The sequence below is a fragment of the Elephas maximus genome, chromosome 21, assembly GCF_024166365.1.
Source record: "Elephas maximus indicus isolate mEleMax1 chromosome 21, mEleMax1 primary haplotype, whole genome shotgun sequence".
NCBI classification, from domain to species: domain Eukaryota; kingdom Metazoa; phylum Chordata; class Mammalia; order Proboscidea; family Elephantidae; genus Elephas; species Elephas maximus.
This window is the reverse complement of record NC_064839.1, coordinates 49,728,214-49,753,777: the sequence shown is the minus strand read 5'-3', so window position 1 is coordinate 49,753,777 and position 25,564 is coordinate 49,728,214. Positions and strand designations below refer to the sequence as shown.

Here is a 25,564-nt window from a genome sequence, read left to right as displayed (position 1 = left end):
ATGGTGTATATGAAAATAGTTTGTGGGGGGGAGTAGTTGGCAGACAAGTGTAGAAGGCGCACATTATTTGCATAATAGTACAGTATTTACCCCATCTGTGTTGCTTGCTTCTGTGCCTATGCTGCTGTTTTATATCTCAAAAGTGATTGGGTTTAAGACATGACTCATTAACATAAAAAAGAAAACTCTAGTCCTGGGATTACATCCACAGGTATAGGGGTTGGGATTTACAACGCATATTTTTGGGGGACACAATTCAATCCGTAACATTTTACATTTAATTATGGTATAATTGGGTGTATATTTACTACCTTTCTCATCTTTTAAATATGCTTTTCCTCTCCTTTCTTGTCTTCTTTTGGATTGATCAAATACTTTTTTTTTTCAATTAACTTGTTATATACTTTTCCTCTATTCCTTTAGTGGTTACCCTGGGAATACAATATATATTCTTGATTTACTACAGTTTAATACAAAGTATTACTTATACCATATCTCCAGTACTGCTAGGACCTCAGTTTTAACTCCATTTATTGTTTTATGTTACTGTTCCTATGCGTTTTAGTTGTATTTTTAACTCCCCAGGTCATTACAATGATTGCCTTACCCTCATATCTGCCCTTTCCATTTTTATTTACACTTTTTACATTCCTATGTCTGATATCATTTTCCCTCTGCCTGAAATACTCCCAAGTGTGAGTCTGCTAGCCACATAATTTATTATTTTTTTTTCTCTGAAGAAGTCTTTAATTCACCTTTATTTTTGAAGGAAACTTTTGAGGATTCTAGAGTTCTAGGTAGGGTCTTACCTTTAAAGTGCTAAAAAGAAATGTACCATTGTCTTCTGGCATCTATCATTTCTATTTGGAAGTCAGCCATCAGTCATATCGTCACTCCTTTGTTTATAAATGTATCCTTTTCTCTCAGACTGTGTTTAAGATTTTCTTTTTCTTTTTTAAAAAATCAGTTTGACTATGATGTCCTGAGGTGTGTCTTTTTTTTTTTTTTTTCCAAATTTATCCTGCTTGTGGTTTGCTAAGCTTCTTGAATCAGGGTGGGTATCCTGCATCGGTTTTAGAATCCTAGCCATTATGTCTTCATATATTTTCTTCTGATCTGTTATTCCTTTGCTGTCCTTCTGGGACTCCAATTTCACGTATGCTATACCCACTATACATGCCCCGCTTGTCTTGTATCTGCTTTCTCATTTTTTATTTTTTCACTCTTGAGTGTTTTTTATAGATTGATATTCCAGGCCACTAAACCTGTGTTCTGCTGTTAAACTCACCTGTCAAGTTCTTAATAACAGATGATTTGTATTTTTTCTTATAGATTCCAATTCTTTGGTGAAATTCTCTATGCTTTCATGTATTTTTTAAAAATTTTCTTCAACTTATTACAGTTATTTTAAAGTCCTTGTCTGTTAATTTAAATACCTGGATCCTCTGTAGGTCTGACTTTTCTCTTGATCATCAGTTATGTATTCTTGCCTCTTCATAGGTCTAGTTTTTTTTTTTTTCTTCCAAATTTGGCATATATACAAAAGAATCATACAGACTTCAGATAATATATCCTGTTGCAGAATTCTCTCTTCTATTAGCCAGATATGCTAGGACTTGCCTCATCAGTTCAGTTAGAGATTGAGATGGGTCAGGCTGGGCTGCACATTTAGCAAGACTCAGCCAATTTTTGGTTTACTCCTGTTGCTAGGCATGGCCCTCCCAGGATTTCGATTGAGACCTTAGAGTGTCTTGTGCCCTGAAAGGCTCCAGAGGATCCTATTCTGCCCTTCAGAGATTCCCAGGTCAGCTTTCTAGCCTTTTCATATACCTCGAAGTCTGGCATATGTCCTAAATGAGAGAATGTTTGTATGCTTTAGGCAAGTTTGCTTTTTCTGGTAGGTCTTTGTTTCCTGTAAGACTTTAGGAGATCTCACTCTGCCCTATAGAAGGCAAATGCCCCACAGGGGAAAGTTAACCATGTGTCTAAAGTTCCTCAAGTTTCCATTTTGTCACACATATGATTCCATATGATTGTTAAAAGCTTTTCTGGGCTATTTTCCTTCATCTTAGGTCCTCTGCCTGGCAAATCCCAGCATCAGAAAGTACCCTTGCACTCTTTTCAGAATGATTCCTTGCTCTCTGGTGCCCTTACGATCAATATTTTTGTAATTTATCAAGCTTTTTTCTAGTCTTTTATCAGTGGGGACATTGGTTTACTATATCCTACCTAGAAGCTCCTCAAACCATATATTTTATCTACATGTTTTGTCATAAATTCCTGAATGATTGCTTATTTGGAGAAAATCTGTTTTGCTTTAGCTTTCCTAGTGTTATATGACAAAAATCCTTATTCTTTCATTCCATCAAATAAATTGAATTCCTATAAAATTAATAAAAACAAATGTTCACTTTGGACAAAATTGAGACATCAGTTAGTAGTATTAACTTTGATCTAATAGGTTAATAGTAAGTGTTGCTTTTTCTGTTATGTCTATAGGAATAGTTCAGTCTTTCTGGAAACATCTGTGACACCAGATTTTGAATTTCCTTGTCTGATATTTGTATTAACAGAGCTAGACAACAAGTAGATCCCAAGCTGTGTTTTTCTCAGGTCCTGGGAGGCTTATTCTTGGCTCCACTTTTTCTTTTCTCTAACCCCAATTGGGGTAGGATTAACATTTACTGAACATTTAATATGCATTTTGATGGTGAATGTAGAGGGTCACAGTGCTTCACTTTCTCAATTCTCTCAACAGCCTTATAAATAGGAATCATCTTTATCATTTTGTAGAGATAGAAACTGAGCCTTAGCATCTAGAAGCAGTGTGCCCATCTACATGGCCACAGAGTTTGTGGGTGTGTTGAATGTTAGGGAAACAGATGAGACCAGGTTTTCTCAACAGAAACACTTGGTTGTAAGGTGTCCTAATGGTTCTGAATATTTTATGATTTCCTTAAAATCAGATGGCTAGTAATTGGCTCACCAGAACTTTGAATCAGGTCACTGGTTCCAGATAAAAATTATAAAGAATGTTAAAGATGCAAGAAACCAAAGTTTTCTCATATCTTGCCATCATCCAGTCCATTTTCCAACTGTCACAGGAGTAAGTTTATTCTGGAGCCAAGTAAGTTACATAATCAAGTCAAATTCCTTGGCATAGCATATAGAACGTTTGGTGAACTTTTTCATGATTTGGCCCACAGATCTGTGAATGCCTGCTCTAAGTCAGACACTGTTATAGGTGTGGGGCTTCAATACCAGATCCAGTTCCAATCCTAGAATAGTCTGCCCAAGTGTATGCCCTTGTCTTCGTACACATGGAACCTACCTGCCCAGCCTTCAGTAATCATGAGCAACTTCTCAATTCCCCATATATCCATATTCTTTCAGACTTCTACTAGAATGGCCCTACCTTTTCTCAGTGTAGCCTCACCACTTGGGTTAGATGTCTTCTCTATCAGGGCTCTCCCTGACCACACACTAGGCTGGACCAGGGGCCCCTCCTGTCGGCTAAACTCCATCACAACAATTATGACACTTGATACGTGTCTTGCTTGTTTACTTGCCTGACTCCCTGACTAACTTGTGAGCTCACTAAACACAAGGACTACGTTTTATCTATCTGTGTGTCTCCAGGACTCAGCACAGTGACTAGTCTGTGCTCGGGTGGTGAATGTGTTCTGTTTTTGTCATGTCATTTGCTCCTCAGGAACCTATGAGATCTGTTGGTTGCCAGTTCTAAGAAATGACTCATCAGGTTTTGGGATGCTTAGAATATATGATTCTTACATATGTATCCTACCTTTGTCTTCTCCACTCCTTTGTCCTCTGTCCTCTCCTTCCCTCACCATTCCTCTGTCCTTTGCTCTCCACTCCTCTGTCCTCTTCACTCTTCTGTCCTCTTCCCTCCTCATCCTATATCTCTCCTTTCCTCTGTCCTTCCTCTCTCCGGTCTTTCCCCTCCTCTATCCTTTCTCTTCTCCCTGGTCCTCTCCTCTTATCATTAAGAAGCTCCTAGGCAAGTGTACTATATAGGATAAAAGCTGTAAGACCAATTCAATTGTGGGATCAGTGATGTCCTCCTGGACTGTCTTTCAACTTCCATTAAGCCAAAGAACTTCTTTCGCAGATGAGAACATGACTCCAAGATGAGGACATCAGCCCTTCCTACCCTTGGCGCCTGCCTGAGATGAACCCGGTACCCCCCTGCTCTAACCCCTAACGGGGGTGTCACTAAGACTTGAGATTTCCGAGACTTGTGGATATGACCATTCACTGTGTGTGTTTCACGTAGCTTGCTCTGCCTGTCCCACACATTTACACTCTTTCCGAGAATACCATAGTTGTATCAGAAGACATGTAAAAATTTAAAAGTCTATATCTGAAAAGTATACACTTGGTGGTGCTTTTTTAATTACTCACCACTGTCGATGGCCAGAAAGAGGGCAGTGTACACGCTGTTGTGGACGAAAGGGGACTCACGGTCCAACACAGCCATGGTGTCCACGGTCCCATTGATGGGGTTGATATTCAGCCAGCCTGCGGGGTCCTTGTAGACAGAATACCTGGAACAAAAAATCCCAAACAACATCAGGTCACATTCAAACTAAATTCAGAGATGCTTTCTAGATACTGGTCACAAGTTGCATGCTAGGAGCCGGATGGAGCATAACACAAATCCAATACCATGTTTATGGTTACTTCATTCAGAAAGTCCTGGCTGACCCCCGCCTCTGGGCCAGCTTCTGGGCCAAATGCTTTGCACGCTCACCCTCTTTGTCCGCGAGGGAGAGGATGCGCTTGTTATCTGCCCAGACTCCAGTAGCAGCAGGGCAGAGTTCACAGCCACTCCCTGGCTCTGAGCCTAGTTTCTTTTAGCACCTGGGTGCATTGTGGGCCAGCCATCTGGGGGCAGTACAGGCAGAGTATGTGGCAGCTGGAGAAGTCATTACTGCTGATTGAGAGTCACCTCTGATCAGAGGATGTGACATCTGAATGGAGACAGGAGGAACAGGCAGGGTGTTGTCAGAGAGTGAGAGGAGCAACAGGTCAGCAACAGAGAACAATCATTGAATGCATAGAGCGGAAGTGTTCACTAGAATGGAGTTCCATGAGGGGGAACTCCATTCACTGTCCTGACCTCAGTTCCTAGAATAGTGCTCACCACACTGTTGCTGTTAGCTTTCATCCAGTCTGACTCATGGCAACCTTATGTACAAGAGAATGAAAAGTTGGCTGGTCCTGTGTCATCCTCAAGATCACCAGCATGCTCTGGTACATCGTTGCAGATATAGTGCCAGTCCACCTCACCGAGGGTCTCCCTTGTCCTGGTTGGCCCGCTATTTCACGATCCCCTAGTCAGACAGCCTTCTGTTGTGATCCATAGAGTTTTCCTTGGTTAATTTTTGGAAGCAGATTGCCAGGCCTTTCTTCCTAGTCTGTCTTAGTCTGGAAGCTGTGCTGAAACCTATGCACCACGGGGGGCTCTGCTGGTATGTAAATACCAGTGGTAGAGTTTCCAGCATCACAGCAACACACAAGCCAATCACAGTATGACAAACTGACAGACAACTGGTGAGCTTAGCATATAGACAACAACTTACAGATATTTGCTGAATAAATGTTTAGGAACTTGAATGTTGTGATCTGAACATAGCTTTGCCAGGGGAAACAAGGTAAATGAGTTTCGAGAGGCAGATTGGGCCGGATTGTAGAGCCTGAACAAATGTGATAGGGATCTATCTGGATACTAGGAAACCATCAAAGAATTTTTAAATGTTATACATTTTTTTGAGGTTGCAAAAGTAATACATGTTCATTGTCAGAAATGAAAGTCTCACTGAACAAGACTCAGATTTGTTTGCTCCAGGTGACTTCAGTGACGTGGATTGGCTCAGTGCCTCATTACTAGCTGCTCCAGCCAGTGGTGTCCTTCCATGCCACAGCTGGAGCAGTATCCCCCTGAAGAGACACGAGAACTCGATCGTGCATCAGTCTGGCCAGGATGCTGGAATACGACCACCTCTGCCTTCCTAATTTAACCAACAGGATTGCAAATTTCAAAAGAAAGAGTTTGGAACAAATTACCACCCTAGTCTTCACAGTATGAGTCCCTGGGTGGTACAAACAGTTAAGTGCATGACTACTAGCTAAAAGGTTAGCAGTTTGAACCCACCCAGAGGTGTCTCAGAAGAGAGCCCTGTTGATCTGTTTCTGAAAGATCACAGCCTTGAAAAACCTGTGGAGCAGTTCTACTTTGACATACACAGGGTCACCTTGGGTTGGAAGAGACTGTGATGGCAACGAACAAGTCATCACAGTGGGGAAGCGATCCTCTTTGCAGATGATCAGGTCAGTGAGTCTCTAGAGCCAGAACCAAAAGGCATCTTACTGTGGGACACAGGACCCAGAGCAGACCTGTGGAAGGGGAGCTACTTGTTGATGATGGGGACCCTGTTCTGACTGTGAGCCACCCAGGCACTGTGTGAAGACCTTGCCCATGTCTCCCCGTTCACCCTGACAACTCTAAGTAGACATACTCATTCTGGTGTAACAGAGGGAGAACTGGCCCTGGCAGCGGCCCCGTCCTCCAACCAGGCCACGCCAGTGAGGCAGTGATAGACTTTGACCACAATCTGGATGACTACAGAGGCTGTGCTTCTGACGCAGACGGGCAATGCTTATCTCAAAGTAAATTTCCTTTGAATGAATTTTGAACTAGATTTGATGGAAAAGGAAAATTTGACGGGAAAAACAGGCAGGAAAGCAGATTCAGATATAACTGGTCTATGCTTCCTTCTTCAGGTAAACTTGAGCGCAGAGGAGGAGTGCACCCCAGGTTAGGGGCGCTCTAAGAATAACTCCATTTAAGACTGGGCCTATGGGACCCAAGGCCACAGCTACATCCTCTGGCCCTAGCCCTGTGCTGCCTGTCCACGGCTCTGTGCTTCCATCCCAGACACAGGACAGAGAGGGCCTTCCCTCAGCATGTGTTGGGAGTCTAATAAACTAAATGCTTTCAGAATCCATGTGTTCCACCACGCCTTCACACCCCAACCCCAACATGTGCCTAAGAGCGTATATGGGACTCAGAATGTACACCACCACTCTGAGTTTGAAATCCTGGTTCCATAAAATTGGGTGGGTGGGGGGGGGAACCATTAGCAAAGCCTTAAGTTAGGCTATGGGTTAAATAGGATTTTGTAAAAACCTAACTATCAAATGCCATATTTACCTTAGGAAAATGCTTTCTAAGTTCCAAATAAGTGATTGGCTGATGGTTTTCGAGTGTACCTTATTGCTGAGTTAGGAACTCCCCCTTCTTCTGGGCATTGTCCTAGAGAGGGTCACTTGAAACTCGGCTAAAAGATATTTGAGTGTTTTGGATTGATTTTTCGTGTGACCTGTTTGCTGGCTGCTGTAGGAAGTTACCGAAATGCTGACTCACGAGGTTTCATTGATGGTTGTTTTGGGACACAGACCCCAAACATGGATGGATTAAATTGTGACACCCCCCCCAGAATATGTGTTGGAATTCTTACCCCTATACTCATGAATGTGAGGGTTTTTTGTTATGTTAATTAGCGCATACACGAGTATGCTGGGTTCTAAATCTAATCACTTCTGAGTTATAGAAAGAGCAGAACAGACACAGAGACACACACACACGGGGGCCGACAGACACTGTGTGAGGACTGCCTACAAGCCTAGGATCCAAGGAACACCTGGGGCTACTGACAAGGGAGAAATCACTGTGGCCAAGGCTCTGATTTGGACTTTTGGCCTCCAGAACTGTGAGAAAATAAATGTCTGTTCTTTAAAGTCACCCACTTGTGATATTTGTGTGACAGCAGCACTAGCTAAGACAGGAGGGTGACCCTACTGATTTCGTGGGGCAGCCGTGGGGCACAGTGGAGGGTTCCCTGTGAGTTGCCCACCGCTACATGCTGTGTGAATCAGACCACAGATATGCTAGTGGACACTGGGGTCAGGCCATTCAGCCCAGTATGTCCTCTCCTAAAGTGATCCACACTGTCCCCTCAAATGTTTGGGAAATACCTGACTCAGCTGAGCCCCAGGGACCAATGGCTAGTAATCGTAAGGCTGGCAGTTGGAACCCACCCAGTGGTGCTACGGAAGAAAGGCCTGGCAATTTGCTCCTGTAAAGATTATAGGCAAGAAAACCCTGTGGAGAAGTTCTACTCTGTAACAAATGGGTCGCCATGAGTTGGGATTGACGCGATGGCACAAGACAACAACAAACATGGACTTCTCCACGCTCACTTGCCACCTTAATTATCATTTCACTATTTCTTAAAAACAGAAGAAGATGTTATTACTCATAAAGATGAACTGCTTGAAAAACACGATTCTTTCATTTAAATTGTAATTTTCACTTCCACCTTGCAAACATCCACTGTCTTTCAAGACTCAGCTCAAATGTCTCTTCTGGTCATTGAATGATGCTCCCTTTTAGAACGGACCCTTCCCTGCTCTAAGTCTTTGCTGGGCACACACACATATTAAAGCATCTGCTAGAGTATGACACACGCATTTACCTGTCTGCTGCCTCCACCGGACTCAGCTCCTGGACGTCAGCACGATATTAACTTGGCTGTGACCACTGAATGTTTACTTGTGCCCAGCTCTGTGCTAAACACCTTACAGGCATCCCCACGTTGATTTCTGTGATTCATAACAACCTTATGAAACTGGTATCATCCCTTCTTTAAAGACGAAGAAACCAAGATTCAGAGAGGCTTAGCAAGTTGCCAAACGCAGCACAGCCAAGAAGTGGTGGAGCTGGAAGTCCACCCAGGTCGGCTGGATTCCAGGGGCTGGGTTTAGCTAGTCTGCAGCCTGTGCCTCAGCGGCTGGGTTTAGCTAGTCTGCAGTCTCTGCCTCAGGCGTAAGACCAGGTGCTGGCCCTTCTGTGCCCCCCAGGGATGGTGCCTGGCCTGTGCTTGTGCCAGACAATCCTTATTGCATCTTCCCTCTTTTAGCTGGAAGCATCATGGGAATGGAAAATACAAAGAACGGCAGCATTTGATTCCTCTCTTATCAGGTAACAAGTTCACAGCCAAGCCAGAAGTGATTTGCGATGGTTCAACATATTTGAAATAATGAAAAATTTAAATGGACTGTACTTTATTGCCTGATTACTCAACTCAGCCTTTAGAATATAAATAAAAATGGAATGAAATAACCTGACTTTTCACACTGGCAAACCAGCAACGTTCTTGGTTTCTCCCTCTATCGTTTTTTGTCACATGATGCTACAATTCTGCAGTGCAATTAACACGATTGCTTCTTTCATAAAAGGAGTGGTTACGTTCAGTGAAATGCTTGGAGGTATTAACTTGGAAGCCAGCCTCTAAAAACAGTGCCCAGCGCAGTCAGGCCTGGATTCGTTACACTTCCACAGAAAGAAAGGGCTCGAGAGGTTTTACAGGATAGCGTTTCACTATTTTTCTTCCTAAACAAAGTAATCAGGTGTCCATAGCTGTGCTATTTAATTGCGTTTTTACTGGGTCCTTTAATTTTATTTCCTTCTATTAGCTTATTTTTTTGGTGCCTCATCCCTGGGTGGTACAAATGGGTAAGCACTTGGCTATTAACTGAAAGATTGGAGGTTCAAGCCCATTCAGAGGTGACTGGGAAGAAAGGCCTGGCAATCTGCTTCCAAAAGATCACAACCATTGCAAACGCTATGGAGCACAGTTCTACTCTGACACATATGGGGTCACTGAGTGGAATCCACTCAGTGGTTTGACTTTATGGTTTCCTACTGGAGACCTTGCAGAGGAGCCACCTGTGTCTCAGACCCCAGTGACGCCTGCCTTAACACTCCTAAGCACTGGGACCCAATTACACTTTGCCCTGCTGTAATCCAAAGCAAGGGCTGGGTGGGGAGTCCCCGGATGGTGAAAAGAGTTAAGCACTCGGATACTAATGGAAAAGTTGGTAGTTCAAATCCACCCAGAGGCACCTTGGAAGAAAGGCCTGGTTATCCACTTTTGAAAAACCAGCCACCAAAAGCCCTATGAAGCACAGTTCTACTCGAACACACATGAGGTCGCCATGAGTCAGAATCAACTAGATGGCAACTAGTTTGGGTTTTTTTTGGCTTTCAGGGCTGGTGGAAGACACAGACTGCATAAAATGGTGGATGTGACCCCCCTCCACACACACCAGAAAGCTATCTAACAACGCTAAAGGTGAGAACAGCTCAAACCACCAACCAGCCTGCCCTCTCACCTCTGTCCAGTTGGCCTTTTCAACCCTTTGGCCAGGCTTGCTATGTAAATCTCTGATATTTTCAAAGCTGTCTCTTTAATAAACCTCTCAGTGTAAAAATACCAGTGTGCAAGATGTTTTCTGTGCTTCTAGGCCTGAAAAATGCATATGCCTTATTAAATTGGAATTTCCAGGCAATTTATCTGTAATGTGAACTTTGCTTGTTATGGGGGGAAAAGAATCAAATTAAAAACAGAGCTCATTTCAGCCTGTAATATAGCTTCACAGAAGCTGCGCCGAGCTGCTTGCCAAGCCTCGGCCTCTTCTCGATGTTGGCTTCACGGCCAGAGGGCAGCCTGATTAGCAGGATCTGGCATCACAGGCGGTGCAGAGAGTGGGTGGGGAGCACCCAACTGGGCTCCGGCCCTGCATCATCCTGGGAAGGAAGCTGCCAGGCAAGAGAACAGGACAGGTGGAACCCGCCATGGCCAGGGGCTGCCAGGAAGAAGGAAGAGGCTGAAAGATTTGCCAGGTTTCCCATCCTATGTGCTTCTTGGGCTTTCTTTGGCATGGGACCCGTGTTTATGCAGCGTAGGTGCCAACACTACACAGTTCAGCATAACATTTCTTCTATTTTAGACTTCAAAACATGTTGTATGGTCACCCGGGTGGCATTAGGGCCAGGAGAGCCAAACAGTTCGATGCAGTATCATAGAGAGACCTGAGATGGGGGTCATATGGAAAAACTGGGCTGCTTAATGCATTGTGTTGACTCATTTATCCACTTGGACAAAGTTAAGTGTTGGTTGTCTTTCTGATCTCAGTCACTAAAAGAAATTCACAGTGAATTAAAAAAAGCCAAACTGTAAAACTACAAAGGTATTAGAAGAAAATACAGGCACCAGCCTTTGCAACAGAAATAACCAAGGATTGGTATCCACAATGCAGAAAGCAGTTCTATCAGCAAAGGATAAACTAGGCAGTTGGGAGTAAAGGAAATGCAGGTGGCTCCATGATGTTAAAAAGGGCTCGCAAGCTCACTCGTAATGAGATTCCTAGGAGGCTCAGCTTCCACACCTGCAGTGGACCCAGATACTGAAACCAGCAGGTTGTGTGAGTCTCTTTGGTTGTCGTATGAATAGAAGGTGGGACCACTGGGGCTTGTCTTTTGCCTGGACCACTGCACATGTTCCTCTGCGCCTATTCCACCTGCTGCAGTCCATTCTTCAGAGTAGCCAGGGTGATCCTTTAAAAATTTAAATCATATTGTGTGAGCCCCCTGCTTCGGATCCTCCAATGGTGTCCCTTTGGGCACAGAATAAGATTCCCCCTCCTGCCTGTGGCCTCCAAGGCCCCACAGGATGGATCCAGCCCCGCCCAACTCTCCACTCTCAGCTCCTACCTCTTTCCTCACCCTCTCTGAGCTGCAGACACACTGTCCTTCCTTTCACTCCTTGAAAAACACCAAGTTCATTCTCGCCCAAGGCCTTCCCCACTTGCTTCCCTTAGATTGTCTCAGCCCCAATTCGGAGCCTCCCCATTCCTTACAGAGACCCCTGCTGGCTGCCCTCCTACAGCCTGTCTCCTTCCCTAGCTGGCTTCCCCACTTAGAACGTAAGCTCCCTGGGGCAGCAACCTCAGCTGTCTTATTCAACCCTCCATCTCTTTTGCCTAGAAGAGGATCTGTCTCATGATGAGTAGATTCTTCATGAACGAATGAATGAACGAATAAGTACCAGCCTCCCTCAGCATGCTTTGATCCACCCATGTTCTGGGTATCCCAGAATTCTCAAGGCATTTTGTCCTGAGACCTCTCTCAGAACACAGACCATTTCTCTTTCCTTTGCAGCCAAACTCCCACCTCAGTGCTATTCCGATGTCCCTTCAGTGGGCTCAGACCTTGTACACACTGTCGACAAGGGGCTTGGCAGTAGGTTGGTCCATGTGTTGGGGTCTCCAAGACGACCCAACCCAGTGATTTGCTAGGAGGACACTCAGAACTCAGCATAAATCATACTCGTGGCTGATACTACAGTGAAAAATCAGCAAAGGGAAAAGGTACATGGGGCAAAGTCCAAAGGAAACCAGGCGCAAGCTTCCAGAATCCTCTCCCAGTGGAGTGATACAGGATGTGCTTCATTCCTCCAGCACGAGTTGTGACAACATGTGTTATCAATCAGCAAAGCTCATTAGAGACTCACCTTCCCAGGCTTTTACTGGGGCCTGCTCTGTCTAGTATGTATCAAAATTCCAGACTCCCAGAAGGAAGGTGTTCAGTATAAACTACACTGTTCGCACGGATAGTTTAGGCACAGTGAACCACCCTTATCAGTTACGTGGTGGGAATCCACCAGAAATCCAAGACCCCAGTCCAGGGTCAGCCTAGCATGCAGGCGTTCCTGGGGATGCAGCCTCAGACTGGCTCTGTTAACTCTTTTCTGCCCAGTTCATCATCAGAACAAGGAAATTGTTGGCTCAGAAGAAATTCTACTTACCTTTAAAAACCAACACCAAACCCATTGCCATGAGTCGATTCCAATTCATAGTGACCTTACAGGACAGAGTAGAATTGCCCCACAGGGTTTCTGAGGCTGTGATCTTTACAGAAGCAGACTACCACATCTTTCTCCCGCAGAGCGGCTGGTGGGTTTGAATCGCTGACCTTTAGGTTACCAGCTGAGCACTTTAACCACTGCACTACCAGAGCTTCTTACGTTTAGATAGCATTTAATTCCCTTTTCTCCTGAAACCCTTTTAATGCAAGAGGCCACATATCCAAACCCTTGAGGTTGCTAGAATGTGCTTGGTAGGCACCCTGGTAGCTGACTCTAGTCCCACTCATGCTTACCTGAGGACACACTGATTTGGTGTTCTGTGTTCACTGTAGAAAATTCAGACAATATAGATAGGCAAAAAGAAGAAAATTAAAATCATCCCAATCCACCCAGAGAGACACATTATTAAAATTTTGCTGTAGAGGCTTGTAGCCTATGTGTGGATATATACATGCACACGTGTGTGCTTGTAATCTAACTATACTGTTCACTCACTCATTTTGAGTAAATATTTACAGAGTGTCTTTAGGTGCCAGACACTGAGCTTGGTATTGGGTATACAGCAGTAGATTCCCCGCCTTCTTGGAGCTTCAACTCCAGCAGGAGAGACAGGATATTAATAAATAATTACACAAATGTTAATTACACTCGTGATGAGGGCCACAAAGGCAGTCTCTTTCACATAATAAATCATGTGCTGTCAAAGTTTTTCTATTTTTCGATATTTACTTTCTGCCGTCGCGTCTGGATTTGGAAGCACATACTCACCAATCATTTCTTAGGTGCCGCAAAACATGTTATGGGGTGTCATCACCATGTCAACCTGGGAGGTAGACGCTATCACCCTCACTTTACAAATGAGGAAACAAAGGGTCAGAGTGGTCCAGTAGCTTGCCAAAGTCACACAACAACTTTTAAGTTGTAGGACTGTTTCCAATGTACATGTCTCTGTTGCCCACACATACTCTCCTTTTTTGTGTTTACTTTGAAAATAGCCTCTGGGGATTGGCCAAGGATCCCTGGTGGCGCAGCAGTTAAGCACTTGACTGCTAAACAAAAGGTTGGTAGTTTGAACCCACCAGCCACTCTGTGGGAGAAAGATGTGGTAGTTGGCTTCTGTAAAGATTACAGCCTCGGAAACTCTATGGGGCAGTTCTACCCTGTCCTCTAGGGTCGCTATGACTTGGAATTGACTCAGCGGCACAGTGGGTTTTTTAAGGAGTCCTGGTGGCACAGTGGTTAAGTACTCAGTTGCTGACTGAAAGGTCAGTGGTTTGAACTCACCAGCCACTCCACGGAAGAGAGATGTGGCAGTCTGCTTCCGTAAAGATTACAGTCTCGGAATCTAATGAGACAGTTCTACTCTGTCCTACAGGGTTGCTATGGGTCGGAATCGACTTGATGGCTGCGAATTTGATTTGGTTTTGGGACTGGTCAATCTTCTATGTCGCTGGCTCTCCACCTTTGGTATGTATCAGAGTTACCAGGTTCACTGAAGGGTAGTAAAGCCTCTCAATTTCTCCAAGTTCTCTGGGGGGTTATGGCACACCAAAGTTTGAGAACCACTGTTGTATGGACAATGGTTAAATTCTGAGCTGAAACCCAGGACTTATGCCCCATAGTTGGGCTTTCCTTAGGTGGGGAGAACTGAGGAACATTGGACTAGAATCTACACAGTAGTAACATTTCCTAAAAAAAACACAACCATTGAATTCATATAACAGTTTCTTAAAGTCATATTTCTGCTCATAAAAATCATATACATTTGAGAAAGATTTCATATAATAGAGCACATACGTATGGATTTAATGCCATTATCACTAGAAATTCTCAAATAATATTGGCGTAAACTCTCCTTTGATTGGAAGGCTCATCTTGACAATTTCCAAGTCAGGTACTAGTACAAACGACTTGGTTATAATACAGATAAGAAGGAATTTGTATCTGAGAAGGCTAAAAAATAAATGAGGTCTGAGAATGATCTACTCTCAAAAACAGTCACTCAGTCACTTTCCAGTTCCAGTTGTCGTCCAGTCTGACTCATGGCAACCCCATAAGTGTCAGAGTAGAACTGTGCTCCATAGGGTTTTCAATGACTGGTTTTTTGGGACGTAAATTGCCAGGCCTTTCTTCCAAGGCATCTCTGGGTGGACTCGAACCTCCAACCTTTTGGTTATCAGCTGAGCACATTAACTGTTTGCACCAGCCAGGGACTCCCTAAGCCACTTATTGCTTTTACTAACAGGAAAGAAGAGGGTGGGGCCGCAGCTAGCGGGACACTAATCGTGCAGGTGATCATCAGGGATCAAGGGTGTGCCCGGCGGCCAAATGTCTGAGGACCACCATTCTGAGCTTTGACCCGTTCCTGTGTACTCCCTGAGCTATTCCTCAGTCGCCTATGGGAAGTCTGTGTGCTGTCCCCTCCCGGGGCCCGGCATGCACTGAGCCTTCCTTGCTCAGACGGGGGAACTAACATTTCCCAGCACCAGCCACGTGTCAGCTCTCTTATACGGCATCTCTGAAAACCTCCTCACAACAGTTCTAAGCGTGGCCAGTCCGCTGCTCACTTCTCTCAGCAAAGGTCTCACTCCGTCTCTAGCTGGGGGCCATCAATCCTTTGTTATCATCTACCAAAGGTCTCCTTAGAATGGCAAAGGTCACACTCCATCTCTAGTTGGGGGCCATCAATCCTTTGTTATCATCTGCCAAAGGTCTCCTTAGAATGGCTGCAACTGAACCTTCTTGTGCCTGTGACAGGTCTTTGTGGTAAGGAGCTCTTTCTAATCTGGCTTCATCTCCATTCTGCAAATTTATTTCCAGAGATTATTTACTAAGTCGTTCCTTCCCCCTATAGACACACGTCTGAAACCTACATGAACACAGCAGTTTAATTAATGACAGGAGGCAAAGGCTTTTTCCCAGCGCTGCTTTATGAGTATCTTTAAAGGGTCACCCACCACCTCTCTGCAGTGTGTTGTGCTGTGGTGGCTTGCGTGTTGCTGTGATGCTGGAAGCTATGCCACTGGTATTTCAAATACCAGCAGGGTCACCCATGGTGGACAGGTTTCAGCAGAGCTTCCACACTAAGACTAGGAAGAAAGGGCTGGTGATCTGCCTCTGAAAATCAGTGAGTTAAAACCTTATGGAGCACAACAGAACACTGTCTGACTCACCTGCTTTGGACACCTCATTAGGAGGGATCAGTCACTGGAGGAGGACATCATGTTTGGTGAGGTAGAGGGCCAGCGAGGGCTAGGGAGACCGTCAGTGAGATGGACTGGCACCGTGGCCACAACGATGGATTTAAGAACGCTGGTGATTGTGAAGATGACGCAGAGCTGGGTAAGGTTTCATTCTGTTGTACATAGGGAATCAAGCTTGGCCCATGGCCCAGCTCCCATGTCCACCCAGGGCCCTGCAGCCTGCTCCCCTGGGATCACCCTCATGCCCCCATGGAGGCTACTGGAGCCAAGTTTCCTCCTTAAGCCCATGTGCTGGTGCAGGGCAGGGTGGAAGCCAGGCTGGGACCAGGACTGGCCAGTGGTGGGAGTCAGCATTTCTGGGATACATTAAGGGTCTCCCAGAACTCTATCACACAAGCAAGGAGGAAGGGTGGTGTGCAGTATCCGGGGATCTCTCACTCTGGGAGACTTGGGGCAGCCAACGTGAAATCGCAGCCTCTCTTCCTCTGGTTTTTTCCCATGCCCCGTGTGCTCCTGATGCTCTCTCTGGCTGTGAGCCCCGTGGGGCTTGCACCTGTCTCCCAGGAGTCCCATGTGATCAGTTGGTTACCCAACTTTAATAACACTTTATTACAAAATTAAGTCCCTGGCCGGTGCAAACAGTTGAGTGTTCAGCTGCTAACCTGAAAGTTGGTGGTTTGAACCTACCCAGCAGCCCCATGGAAGAAAGGCCTGGTGATCTACTTCCATAAAGATGACAGCCAAGGAAACCCTGAGAAGCAGTTCTACTTTGTATCACATGGGGTCACCATGAGTTGGAACTGACTCCACGGCAATAGGTTTTTATTAAAAAACTAAAAAGAAAAAAAAGTATATGAGCTTGGGTGAGGGAGACCCTCTGTGCATGTGGCCTGGGCTGGGCCTCTCCCACCCACGTCTCAGGCCTAGCCAGTTGCAGGTCAAGTTCAGCACTTGTCCATTTAAGCCAGAGGCGTGGCAGTAGCTGGGCCAGGTGCTCTGTTGCTTGGGGTGTGTTATCTCAGAGAAACATGCTCATTTTGAGAGCAGCTGGGCTGTCAGAGGACCAACCTGCAGAAGTCACTCACCAGCTCTGGACTTGTGCTGGGAGCTGGTGCTTATTGGGTGATTCATCGGCGGCCATGCCCTTGGCTTCAGCACCTGGCCTGTGAGCCCCATGCAGACCAGGCTGAGCAGAGGCATCAGTGCTTTCAGGAAGACGGCGGTGAATGAGGCCAGCTGCCACAGGGACTGCAGCGGGCGGGACAGCTGAGCCTGAGCTGTACCTTGAAGGTCAGGGCACATGCTCTGGTCAGCTGCCAGTGAGCTGAGCTTCGGAGATGGGCCTTCTCCCTCAGGTGGAGTCCGGGCAGTGAGCTGCGGAGACTGCTTCTTACACAGGCCAGGCAGCCGGGAGAGCTGGGAAGCTCTGGAGAGCCACGTGGGTCACATGGAGAGGAGAGAACTCATCATGCATGGCCCCTAGTTTGGAAAGACCATCCCCAAACAGGTGACTCTTCTGCCTACTCTCCAAAAAGAGGGAAGTGGGTGGTTATGTTCTACCCTGGGCACTTAGAGCCACATATTCTCAACACTGGTACTGATTTTGTACATTCATCTAATATATATTTATTGAGCACCTACTATGTGCCAGGCACTCTGTTGGGGCTGCGGAGACAGCTGTGGAGAAGGCAGAAAGCCTCCTGTCCCCATGACCTGCATCCAGGGCGTTTATCCATTTATCATTCGATGCTGTCACTTTCGTATTAGATCTGTCATGTTCACTGCTGTCCCCAGAGGCTGGTGCAGGGCCCAGCACACAGTCTCTGTGGAACGAATGAGTCAATATGGCTGCTTTGAGGTGGAATATAAGAAGACTACCCAACGACCCCAAAACATCTACTGTGAGCCTTGTTATATCAAAAGCAGTATCCACAATGGGCATTTAATGAGCGCCTGCTCCATGTGAGGCAGCATTTAATTTCCCATGATCCTTCATGACAGTCAGTATGAAAGAATTCTACTCATTTCATTTCACATGTTTTCCTAGCAGAATGGGTTAATGTCTAAAAGCTAGGGAAGGAAAATTTATATCAATCCCTTCCAAACTGACTTCCCAGAAGACCCAATAAGAACACGTGTAATTCTTTGCTCCCAATAAGAACACCTGTAATTCTTTGCTCCCAATAAGAACATGTGTAATTCTTTGCTCCTTTCTTGATTGTTCGGATTTTTTAAAAAAAAGAACACCACCATATACATTTAGTATCTTGACTTTTTCATCCAGATAAGATTAATAGAAAGTCTTGGGTTAGCCCAGAAGAAGGAGGAATCTCCAAATTTGTCAGTCCCTGAAACAACATTCTAGAGGGAAATAAAGGAAAATCCCTAGAACTCTACATATTCTTCTATCCATATTCTTTTTAAAAATAATTTAGCCTGAAGAAATAACTAAAAGGCAATTTCTAACACTGGGGAATGCTGGGTAAATAAAATCACATGGGTCCCTCCTTTGCAGGACTTCTCAGAGCCTTGAATATGCAGATTTGCACTGTGAACATCTGAGGGCCTCAGAATGAAGCATTTCTCAAACTCATTTGACATAAATATTTAGCTGCAAAAATGGTCCCTCCATCACTGCTTATGATAGAAGAAACAAAAACTAGAACCCAGGTAGATGCCCATCAAAAAGAATTGATTATCTAGATAATGAAACATAAACAGACATTGAAAACCATGAGGGACAACCATGACATGGCAAGATGTCTACGAGTGTGAAATGAAAAGAAGAGATTAAGACCTTATCTATATAAAAATACAGTATGCTGTTATTGTTGTTGTGTGCTGTGGAATCGATTCTGGCTCAGCACAACCCTGTAGGACAGAGTAGAGCTGCCCCATAGGGTTTCCTAGGCTGAATCTTTACAGAAATAGATCTCCAGATCTTTTCTCCCAAGGAGCAGCTGGTGGGTTTGAACTGCTGACTTTTAGGTTAGCAGCTGAGTGCTTAAGCGTTGCGTCACCAGGGCTCCTTATATAGTATGTAAATATATGTGTATAGAACAGCAAGGACTCACAACAGTGCGCTTGCGCACTGCCCTCTTCTTGCAAACATCAGTAACTGGCTAAGCAATCTTCCCTTCTGAGCCCAAAGTCAGCTTTAAAATCCTTCCACCCCATGCCCTGGTGGGCTAAGTCCCTCTTATTCATAGTGCTCGGTACACGACCCCAGACTCGTTTGCTACCCCTGGCTGAGAAAGTGTCTTGAAAGCGAATGTTAGTAGCAGATGCAGTATAACAATGATAATGCTAATAACAGCACTAATACAACAGTAACTAATATTTATGGGGCACTTACTCTGTGTCAGAAGTGTCCTAAGCACTTTAACATGAGCTATTACATGACATGAGTGAGTTCATTTAGGTCTAACAGTGACCTCACCAGGTATAGATTATTGGCCCATTGTACAGGTGAGTACACAGAGGCATAGAGAGGTGAAGTAATTTGCTCCAGGGCACACAGCTGGTTCCTGACGAAGCAGGACAGCCCCAACACGCACACACTTCACAGTGCGGCTTCACTGCCTACCGAGCGAGGTCTTAGAAGTAGTTACATCTGGCTGATGGGGTTTATAGCTTTCTTATTTTGCTTGTCTTAATTTCTAAAATTTCTACAATGAGTGTGTATTTGTTTGCAATAAGAAAAAGTAATACAAAGGAGTCTCTTCTTACACCTCCACATCCCCATTACCCTCTCGGCAAAGTCAGCTTTCTTTGCTCTGTGCGACCTTACTATTGGATATACGGTGGCCCTGGCGATGCAGTTGTTAAAGCGCTAGGCTGCTAACCAAAAGGTCGGTGGTTAGAACCCACCAGTGGCTCTGTGGGAGAGAGACCTGGCAATCTGCTTCAGTAAAGCTTACAGCCTTGGAGTCAGACAGTTCTACTCTGTCCTACAGGGTCACTATGAGTCACAATCGATTTGACAGCAATAGGTTCTGTCCTTTTTTTGGGGGATGGGGGTATATTTATGATATTTTACCTGCACACAGACCAAGAAGCAGCTTTTTGAACAGAACAAAGGGATATTGCATGGTTTAACATCAAGAGAGGTGTGTGTCACAGTAGTATCTTTTCACCATACTTTTTCAATCTGTATGCTGAGCAAATAATCTGAGAAGCTGGACTATATGAAGAAGAACCTGGCTCCAGGATTGGGGGAAGGCTCATTAACAACATGCAGATGACACAACCTTGCTTGTTGAAAGTGAAGACTTACTTGAAGCACTTACTGATGAAGCTCAAAGACCACAGCCTTCAGTATGGATTACACCTCAACATAAAGAAAACAAAAGTCCCCACTACTGGATCAATAAGCAACATCATGATAAATGGAGAAAAGACTGAAGTTGTCAAGGATTTCATTTTACTTGGATCCACACTCAACACCCACGGCAGCAGCAGTCATGAAATCAAAAGATGCGTTACATTGGGCAAATCTGTTGCAAAAGACTTCTTTAAAGTGTTAAAAAGTAAAGATGCCACTTTGAGGTCTAAGGCACTGACCCAAGTCATGGTCTTTTCAATTGCCTCATATGGACAATGAATAAGGACAACCGAAGAAGAATCGATGCCTCTGAATTACGGTGTTGGCGAAGAATATACCGTGGACTGCCAGAAGAAAGAACAAATCTGTCATAGAAGAAGTACAGCCAGAATGCTCCTTAGAAGCAAGGATGGCGAGACTTCGGCTTACAAATTTTGGACATGTGATCAGGAGGGATCAGTCCCTAGAGAAGGAGATCATGTTTAGTAAAGCAGACCGTCAGCAAAAAAGAGGAAGACCCTCAATGAGATGGATTCACACAGCAGCTGCAACAATGAGCTCAAGCATAGCAAAGATTGTGAGGACGGCGCAGGACCAGGCAGTGTTTCCTTCTGTTGTGCACAGGGTCGCTGTGAGTCGGAATTGACTTGATGGCACCTGACAACAACATTTATGATATTTATGTTGTGTGTGTATAACACTACATATATGGTGTATATATCATATACACATATACGATATAAACACTACATGTATGATATACATGTAATATACCAATTGCTGTCAAGTTGGTTCCAACTCATAGCAATCCTAAAGGACAGAGTAGAATTGCCCCATAGGGTTTCCAAGCCTGTAAATCTTTATGGCAGCAGACTGTCACATCTTTGTCCTATGGAACAGCCGGTGAGTTTGAACCGCCAACATTATCGTTAGCAGCTGAGTGCTTTAACTACTGTGCCACCTGGGATCCTACATGTACTATAAAAAACCCATTGCCATCAAGCCAATTCCAACTCATAGTGACTCTATAGGACAGGACAGAACTGCCTCATAGGGTTTCCAAGGCTGAAACCATCTCCCTCCAACTGGGTGGCTGGTTCATTCAAACTACTGACTTTTCCATTAGCAGCCAAATGCTTACCACCGCACCACCCAGGGTGCCTTAATATAAATACATATAAAACATTATATGTGGTATACATACATATAGAATGCATTTGTATTATAGCATGTAAATACTAGGTTGAGTCATAAATTACCATTTTTATTGGTCATAAACTGTCAAATATCAGCAATTTTTTATGGCTCAAGCTGACATATAACTGTATATACACTAAAAATGACAGGTCATTGTTTTCCCTCTACTGGACAGCATTCTCGGAGGGCCAAGAGACACTTCTTATTTATCTTTGCTTCCTCTTCTCCCCCGGTGCCCACTGGTATTTGGAAAACACTGCTGACCCAATGAGTACGTTACTCAAATGAGCATTTTGAATGCCTGTTCCAACTGAAGCCTTAACATAGTTTACGTCAAGACCAATTCACTCATTAAAAAGAATTACTTTGAGCATATCAGCAGGAGCTATTGAACTGTGCTTGGAGACTTTTTCTCCTCACTTCATAAGATCTTAAACAGAATGTCTTCTCGAAAAACAAACACTGCCACACATGTACATGCAAACACACACAGACATTCACACGTGCATACATATACATGTGCAGGTACACACACACACAAGCATACACTGTCATACGCAAACACACAGCCCAGTGCCATTTAACCACTGGAAAGCTGCACCATGCCTCTCACAACGCTCGGGCTTGCACTGCAGGCCAGCGAATGGGGCAGCACTTTCTTCTGGGGCCCTGCGAGTGGACCAAGGATTTCAAACCCATCATTAAGGACAGACTCCAGGAGGCACAGAATGATGGGATGTGTGGTCCCAGTGCCTGTCCAGTGTCCTGATTCCTCTGTCCATACATCATGCCCACTCCTGCCTATTCAGACATGGCTCCTGGTATCCGAGTGTATGACCCTGCCTAACGCACTCCTTTGGAGGAATTGTGAGTCTTTGTATAGGCACACTCTTATAAAGCTTTTGCTACACAAGCAGCCAAAGGAAAGCACCTTCCCTCAGGCAGTTTCCGGCTCTTCCCTTCAGTGCACAAGTCAAGCTAAACCCTTGAATCCCAAAGGCTCCTTGAAAACGCGGGCAGATGAGCAGAGGGCTGGACAAATTGCCATCTCCTGAAACGATAGCCTCACTCCCGGGGCCTCCTGCTTCCACTGCTGAGCTTCCAGTGGAAGCTTCGAGGGACTTGTTCCCAGACCCTGTTGGTTCTCAGCCATCACATCCCAAAACTGCTATCTTTCTTTCTTCAACAGCTATCCTGAGACTTCTAAGCCCTCTGAACATGACTTTGTCTTTTCAGAGCTCCTAATGTCTATCTGGAGGAGCCCTGGTGGTGCAGTGGTTAAGCGCTCTGTTGCTAACAGAAAGGTCAGCGGCTCGGACCCACCAACTACTCCACAGGAGAAAGATGTGGCAGTCAGCTTCTGTAAAGATTACGGCCTTGGAAACCCTATGTGTCAGTTCTACTCTGTTCTGTAGGGTCCCTGTGAGTCGGAATCAGCTCCATGGCAAAGGCTTTGGTTTTGGAATGCCCATTTATTTACTAACATTCCTTTTTTTTTTTTTTTAATTAATTTTTATTAAGCTTCAAGTGAACATTTACCATTCCAATCAGTCTGTCACATGTAGGTTTACATACATCTTACTCCCTTCTCCCACTTGCTCTCCGCCTATTGAGTCAGCCCTTTCAGTCTCTCGTTTCGTGCCAATTTTGCCATCTTTCCTCTCTCTCTATCTTCCCATCCCCCCTCCAGTCAAGAGTTGCCAACACACTGTCCAGTGTCCACCTGATTTAATTAGCTCACTCTTCATCAGCATCTCTCCCGCCACTGACCAGTCCTTTTCATGCCTGATGATTTGTCTTCGGGGATGGTTCCTGTCCTGTGCCATCAGAAGTTCTGGGGAGCATTGTCTCTGGGATTCCTCTAGTCGCAGTCATACCATTAGGTATGGTCTTTTCATGAGAATTTGGGGTCTGTATCCCATCGATCTCCTGCTCCCTCAGGAGTTGTCTGTTGTGCTCCCTGACAGGGCAGACATCGATTGTGGCCGGGCACCAACTAGTTCTTCTGGTCTCAGGATAATGTAGGTCTCTGGTTCATGTGGCCCTTTCTGTCTCTTGGGTTCTTAGTTGTCGTGTGACCTTGGTGTTCTTCCTTTGCCTTTGCTCCAGGTGGGTTGAGACCAATTGATGTATCTTAGATGGCCGCTTGTTGGCGTTTAGGACCCCAGGCGCCACAATTCAAAGTGGGATGCAGAATGTTTTCATAATAGAATTGTTTTGCCCATTGACTTAGAAGTCCCCTCAAACCAAGTTCCCCAGACCCCAGCCCCTGCTCCGCTGACCTTTGAAGCTTTCATTTTATCCCGGAAACCTCTTTGCTTTTAGTCCAGTCCAATTAGGCTGACCTTCCTTGTATTGAGTGTTGTCTTTCCCTTCACCCAAAGCAGTTCTTATCTACAGATTGATCAGTAAAAAGCCCTCTCCCTCCCTCCCTCCCTCCCCCCTTTGTAACCACAAAAGTATGTGTTCTTCTCCGTTTTTTCTATTTCTCAAGATCTTATAATAGTGGTCTTATACAATATTTGTCCTTTTGCAACTGACTCATTTCGCTCAGCATAATGCCTTCCAGATTCCTCCATGTTATGAAATGTTTCAGAGATTCGTCACTGTTCTTTATCGATGCGTAGTATTCCATTGTGTGAATATACCACAATTTATTTACCCATTCATCCGTTGACGGACATCTTGGTTGCTTCCAGCTTTTTGCTATTGTAAACAGAGCTGCAATAAACATGGGTGTGCATATATCTGTTTGTGTGAAGGCTCTTGTATCTCTAGGGTATATTCCGAGGAGTGGGATTTCTGGGTTGTATGGTAGTTCTATTTCTAACTGTTTAAGATAACGCCAGATGGATTTCCAAAGTGGTTGTACCATTTTACAATCCCACCAGCAGTGTATGAGAGTTCCAATCTCTCTGCAGCCTCTCCAACATTTATTATTTTGTGTTTTTTGGATTAATGCCAGTCTAGTTGGTGTGAGATGGAATCTCATCGTAGTTTTAATTTGCATTTCTCTAATGGCTAATGATCGGGAGCATTTTCTCATGTATCTGTTGGCTGCCTGAATATCTTCTTTAGTGAAATGTGTGTTCATATCCTTTGCCCACTTTTTGATTGGGTTGTTTGTCTTTTTGTGGTTGAGTTTTGACAGAATCATGTAGATTTTAGAGATCAGGAGCTGGTCGGAGACGTCATAGCTGAATATTCTTTCCCAGTCTGTAGGTGGTCTTTGTACTCTTTTGGTGAAGTCTTTAGATGAGCATAGGTGTTTGAATTTTAGGAGCTCCCAGTTATCTGGTTTCTCTTCATCATTTTTGGTAATGTTTTGTATTCTGTTTATGCCTTGTATTAGGGCTCCTAGGGTTGATCCTATTTTTTCTTCCATGATCTTTATCATTTTAGTCTTTATGTTTAGGTCTTTGATCCATTTGGAGTTAGTTTTTGTGCATGGTGTGAGGTATGGGTCCTGTTTCATTCTTTTGCAAATGGATATCCAGTTATGCCAGCACCATTTGTTAAAAAGACTATCATTTCCCCAATTAACTGACACTGGTCCTTTGTCAAATATCAGCTGCTCATACGTGGATGGATTTATATCTGGGTTCTCAATTCTGTTCCATTGGTCTATGTGCCTGTTGTCGTACCAGTACCAGGCTGTTTTGACTACTGTAGCTGTATAATAGGTTCTGAAATCAGGTAGAGTGAGGCCTCCCACTTTCTTCTTCTTTTTCAATATTTACTAACATTCTTGCCTTTTAAAATCTCCTACATTGACATTTATTTTGCAAAATTGAGTATTTCTCCTCTTCCATATGGGAAGATGGGAAGTCGCTCCCTGTGAATCTACTACTAAGATGGCGTCTCTGGAATGGTTAGTGGGGTTGATGCGTAGGTATGTGATAGAGCAAGGAGAATAACATATTAATAGTAAAAATCTAGGTGATGGCAAATGGGTACTCACCATCCTTTCAACATTTTTATATGCTTGAAATTCATCATGTTGAGAAAAAAATAGATGACTAGGGTCTTCATTTTTCTCTTCGGAA

General features: G+C 44.5%; 1 protein-coding gene across 2 annotated transcripts in view; it reads right to left on the bottom strand.

The window, feature by feature from the left end:
• CDH13 (cadherin 13) overlaps positions 1-25,564 on the bottom strand; it is a 1,228,073-nt gene that overhangs the window by 33,132 nt on the left and 1,169,377 nt on the right. For both annotated transcript variants that reach the window (XM_049863997.1, XM_049863996.1), the window contains exon 11: positions 4,426-4,568. In XM_049863997.1, the coding sequence (XP_049719954.1) occupies positions 4,426-4,568 (143 nt within the window). The remainder of the gene's footprint in view (positions 1-4,425; positions 4,569-25,564) is intronic.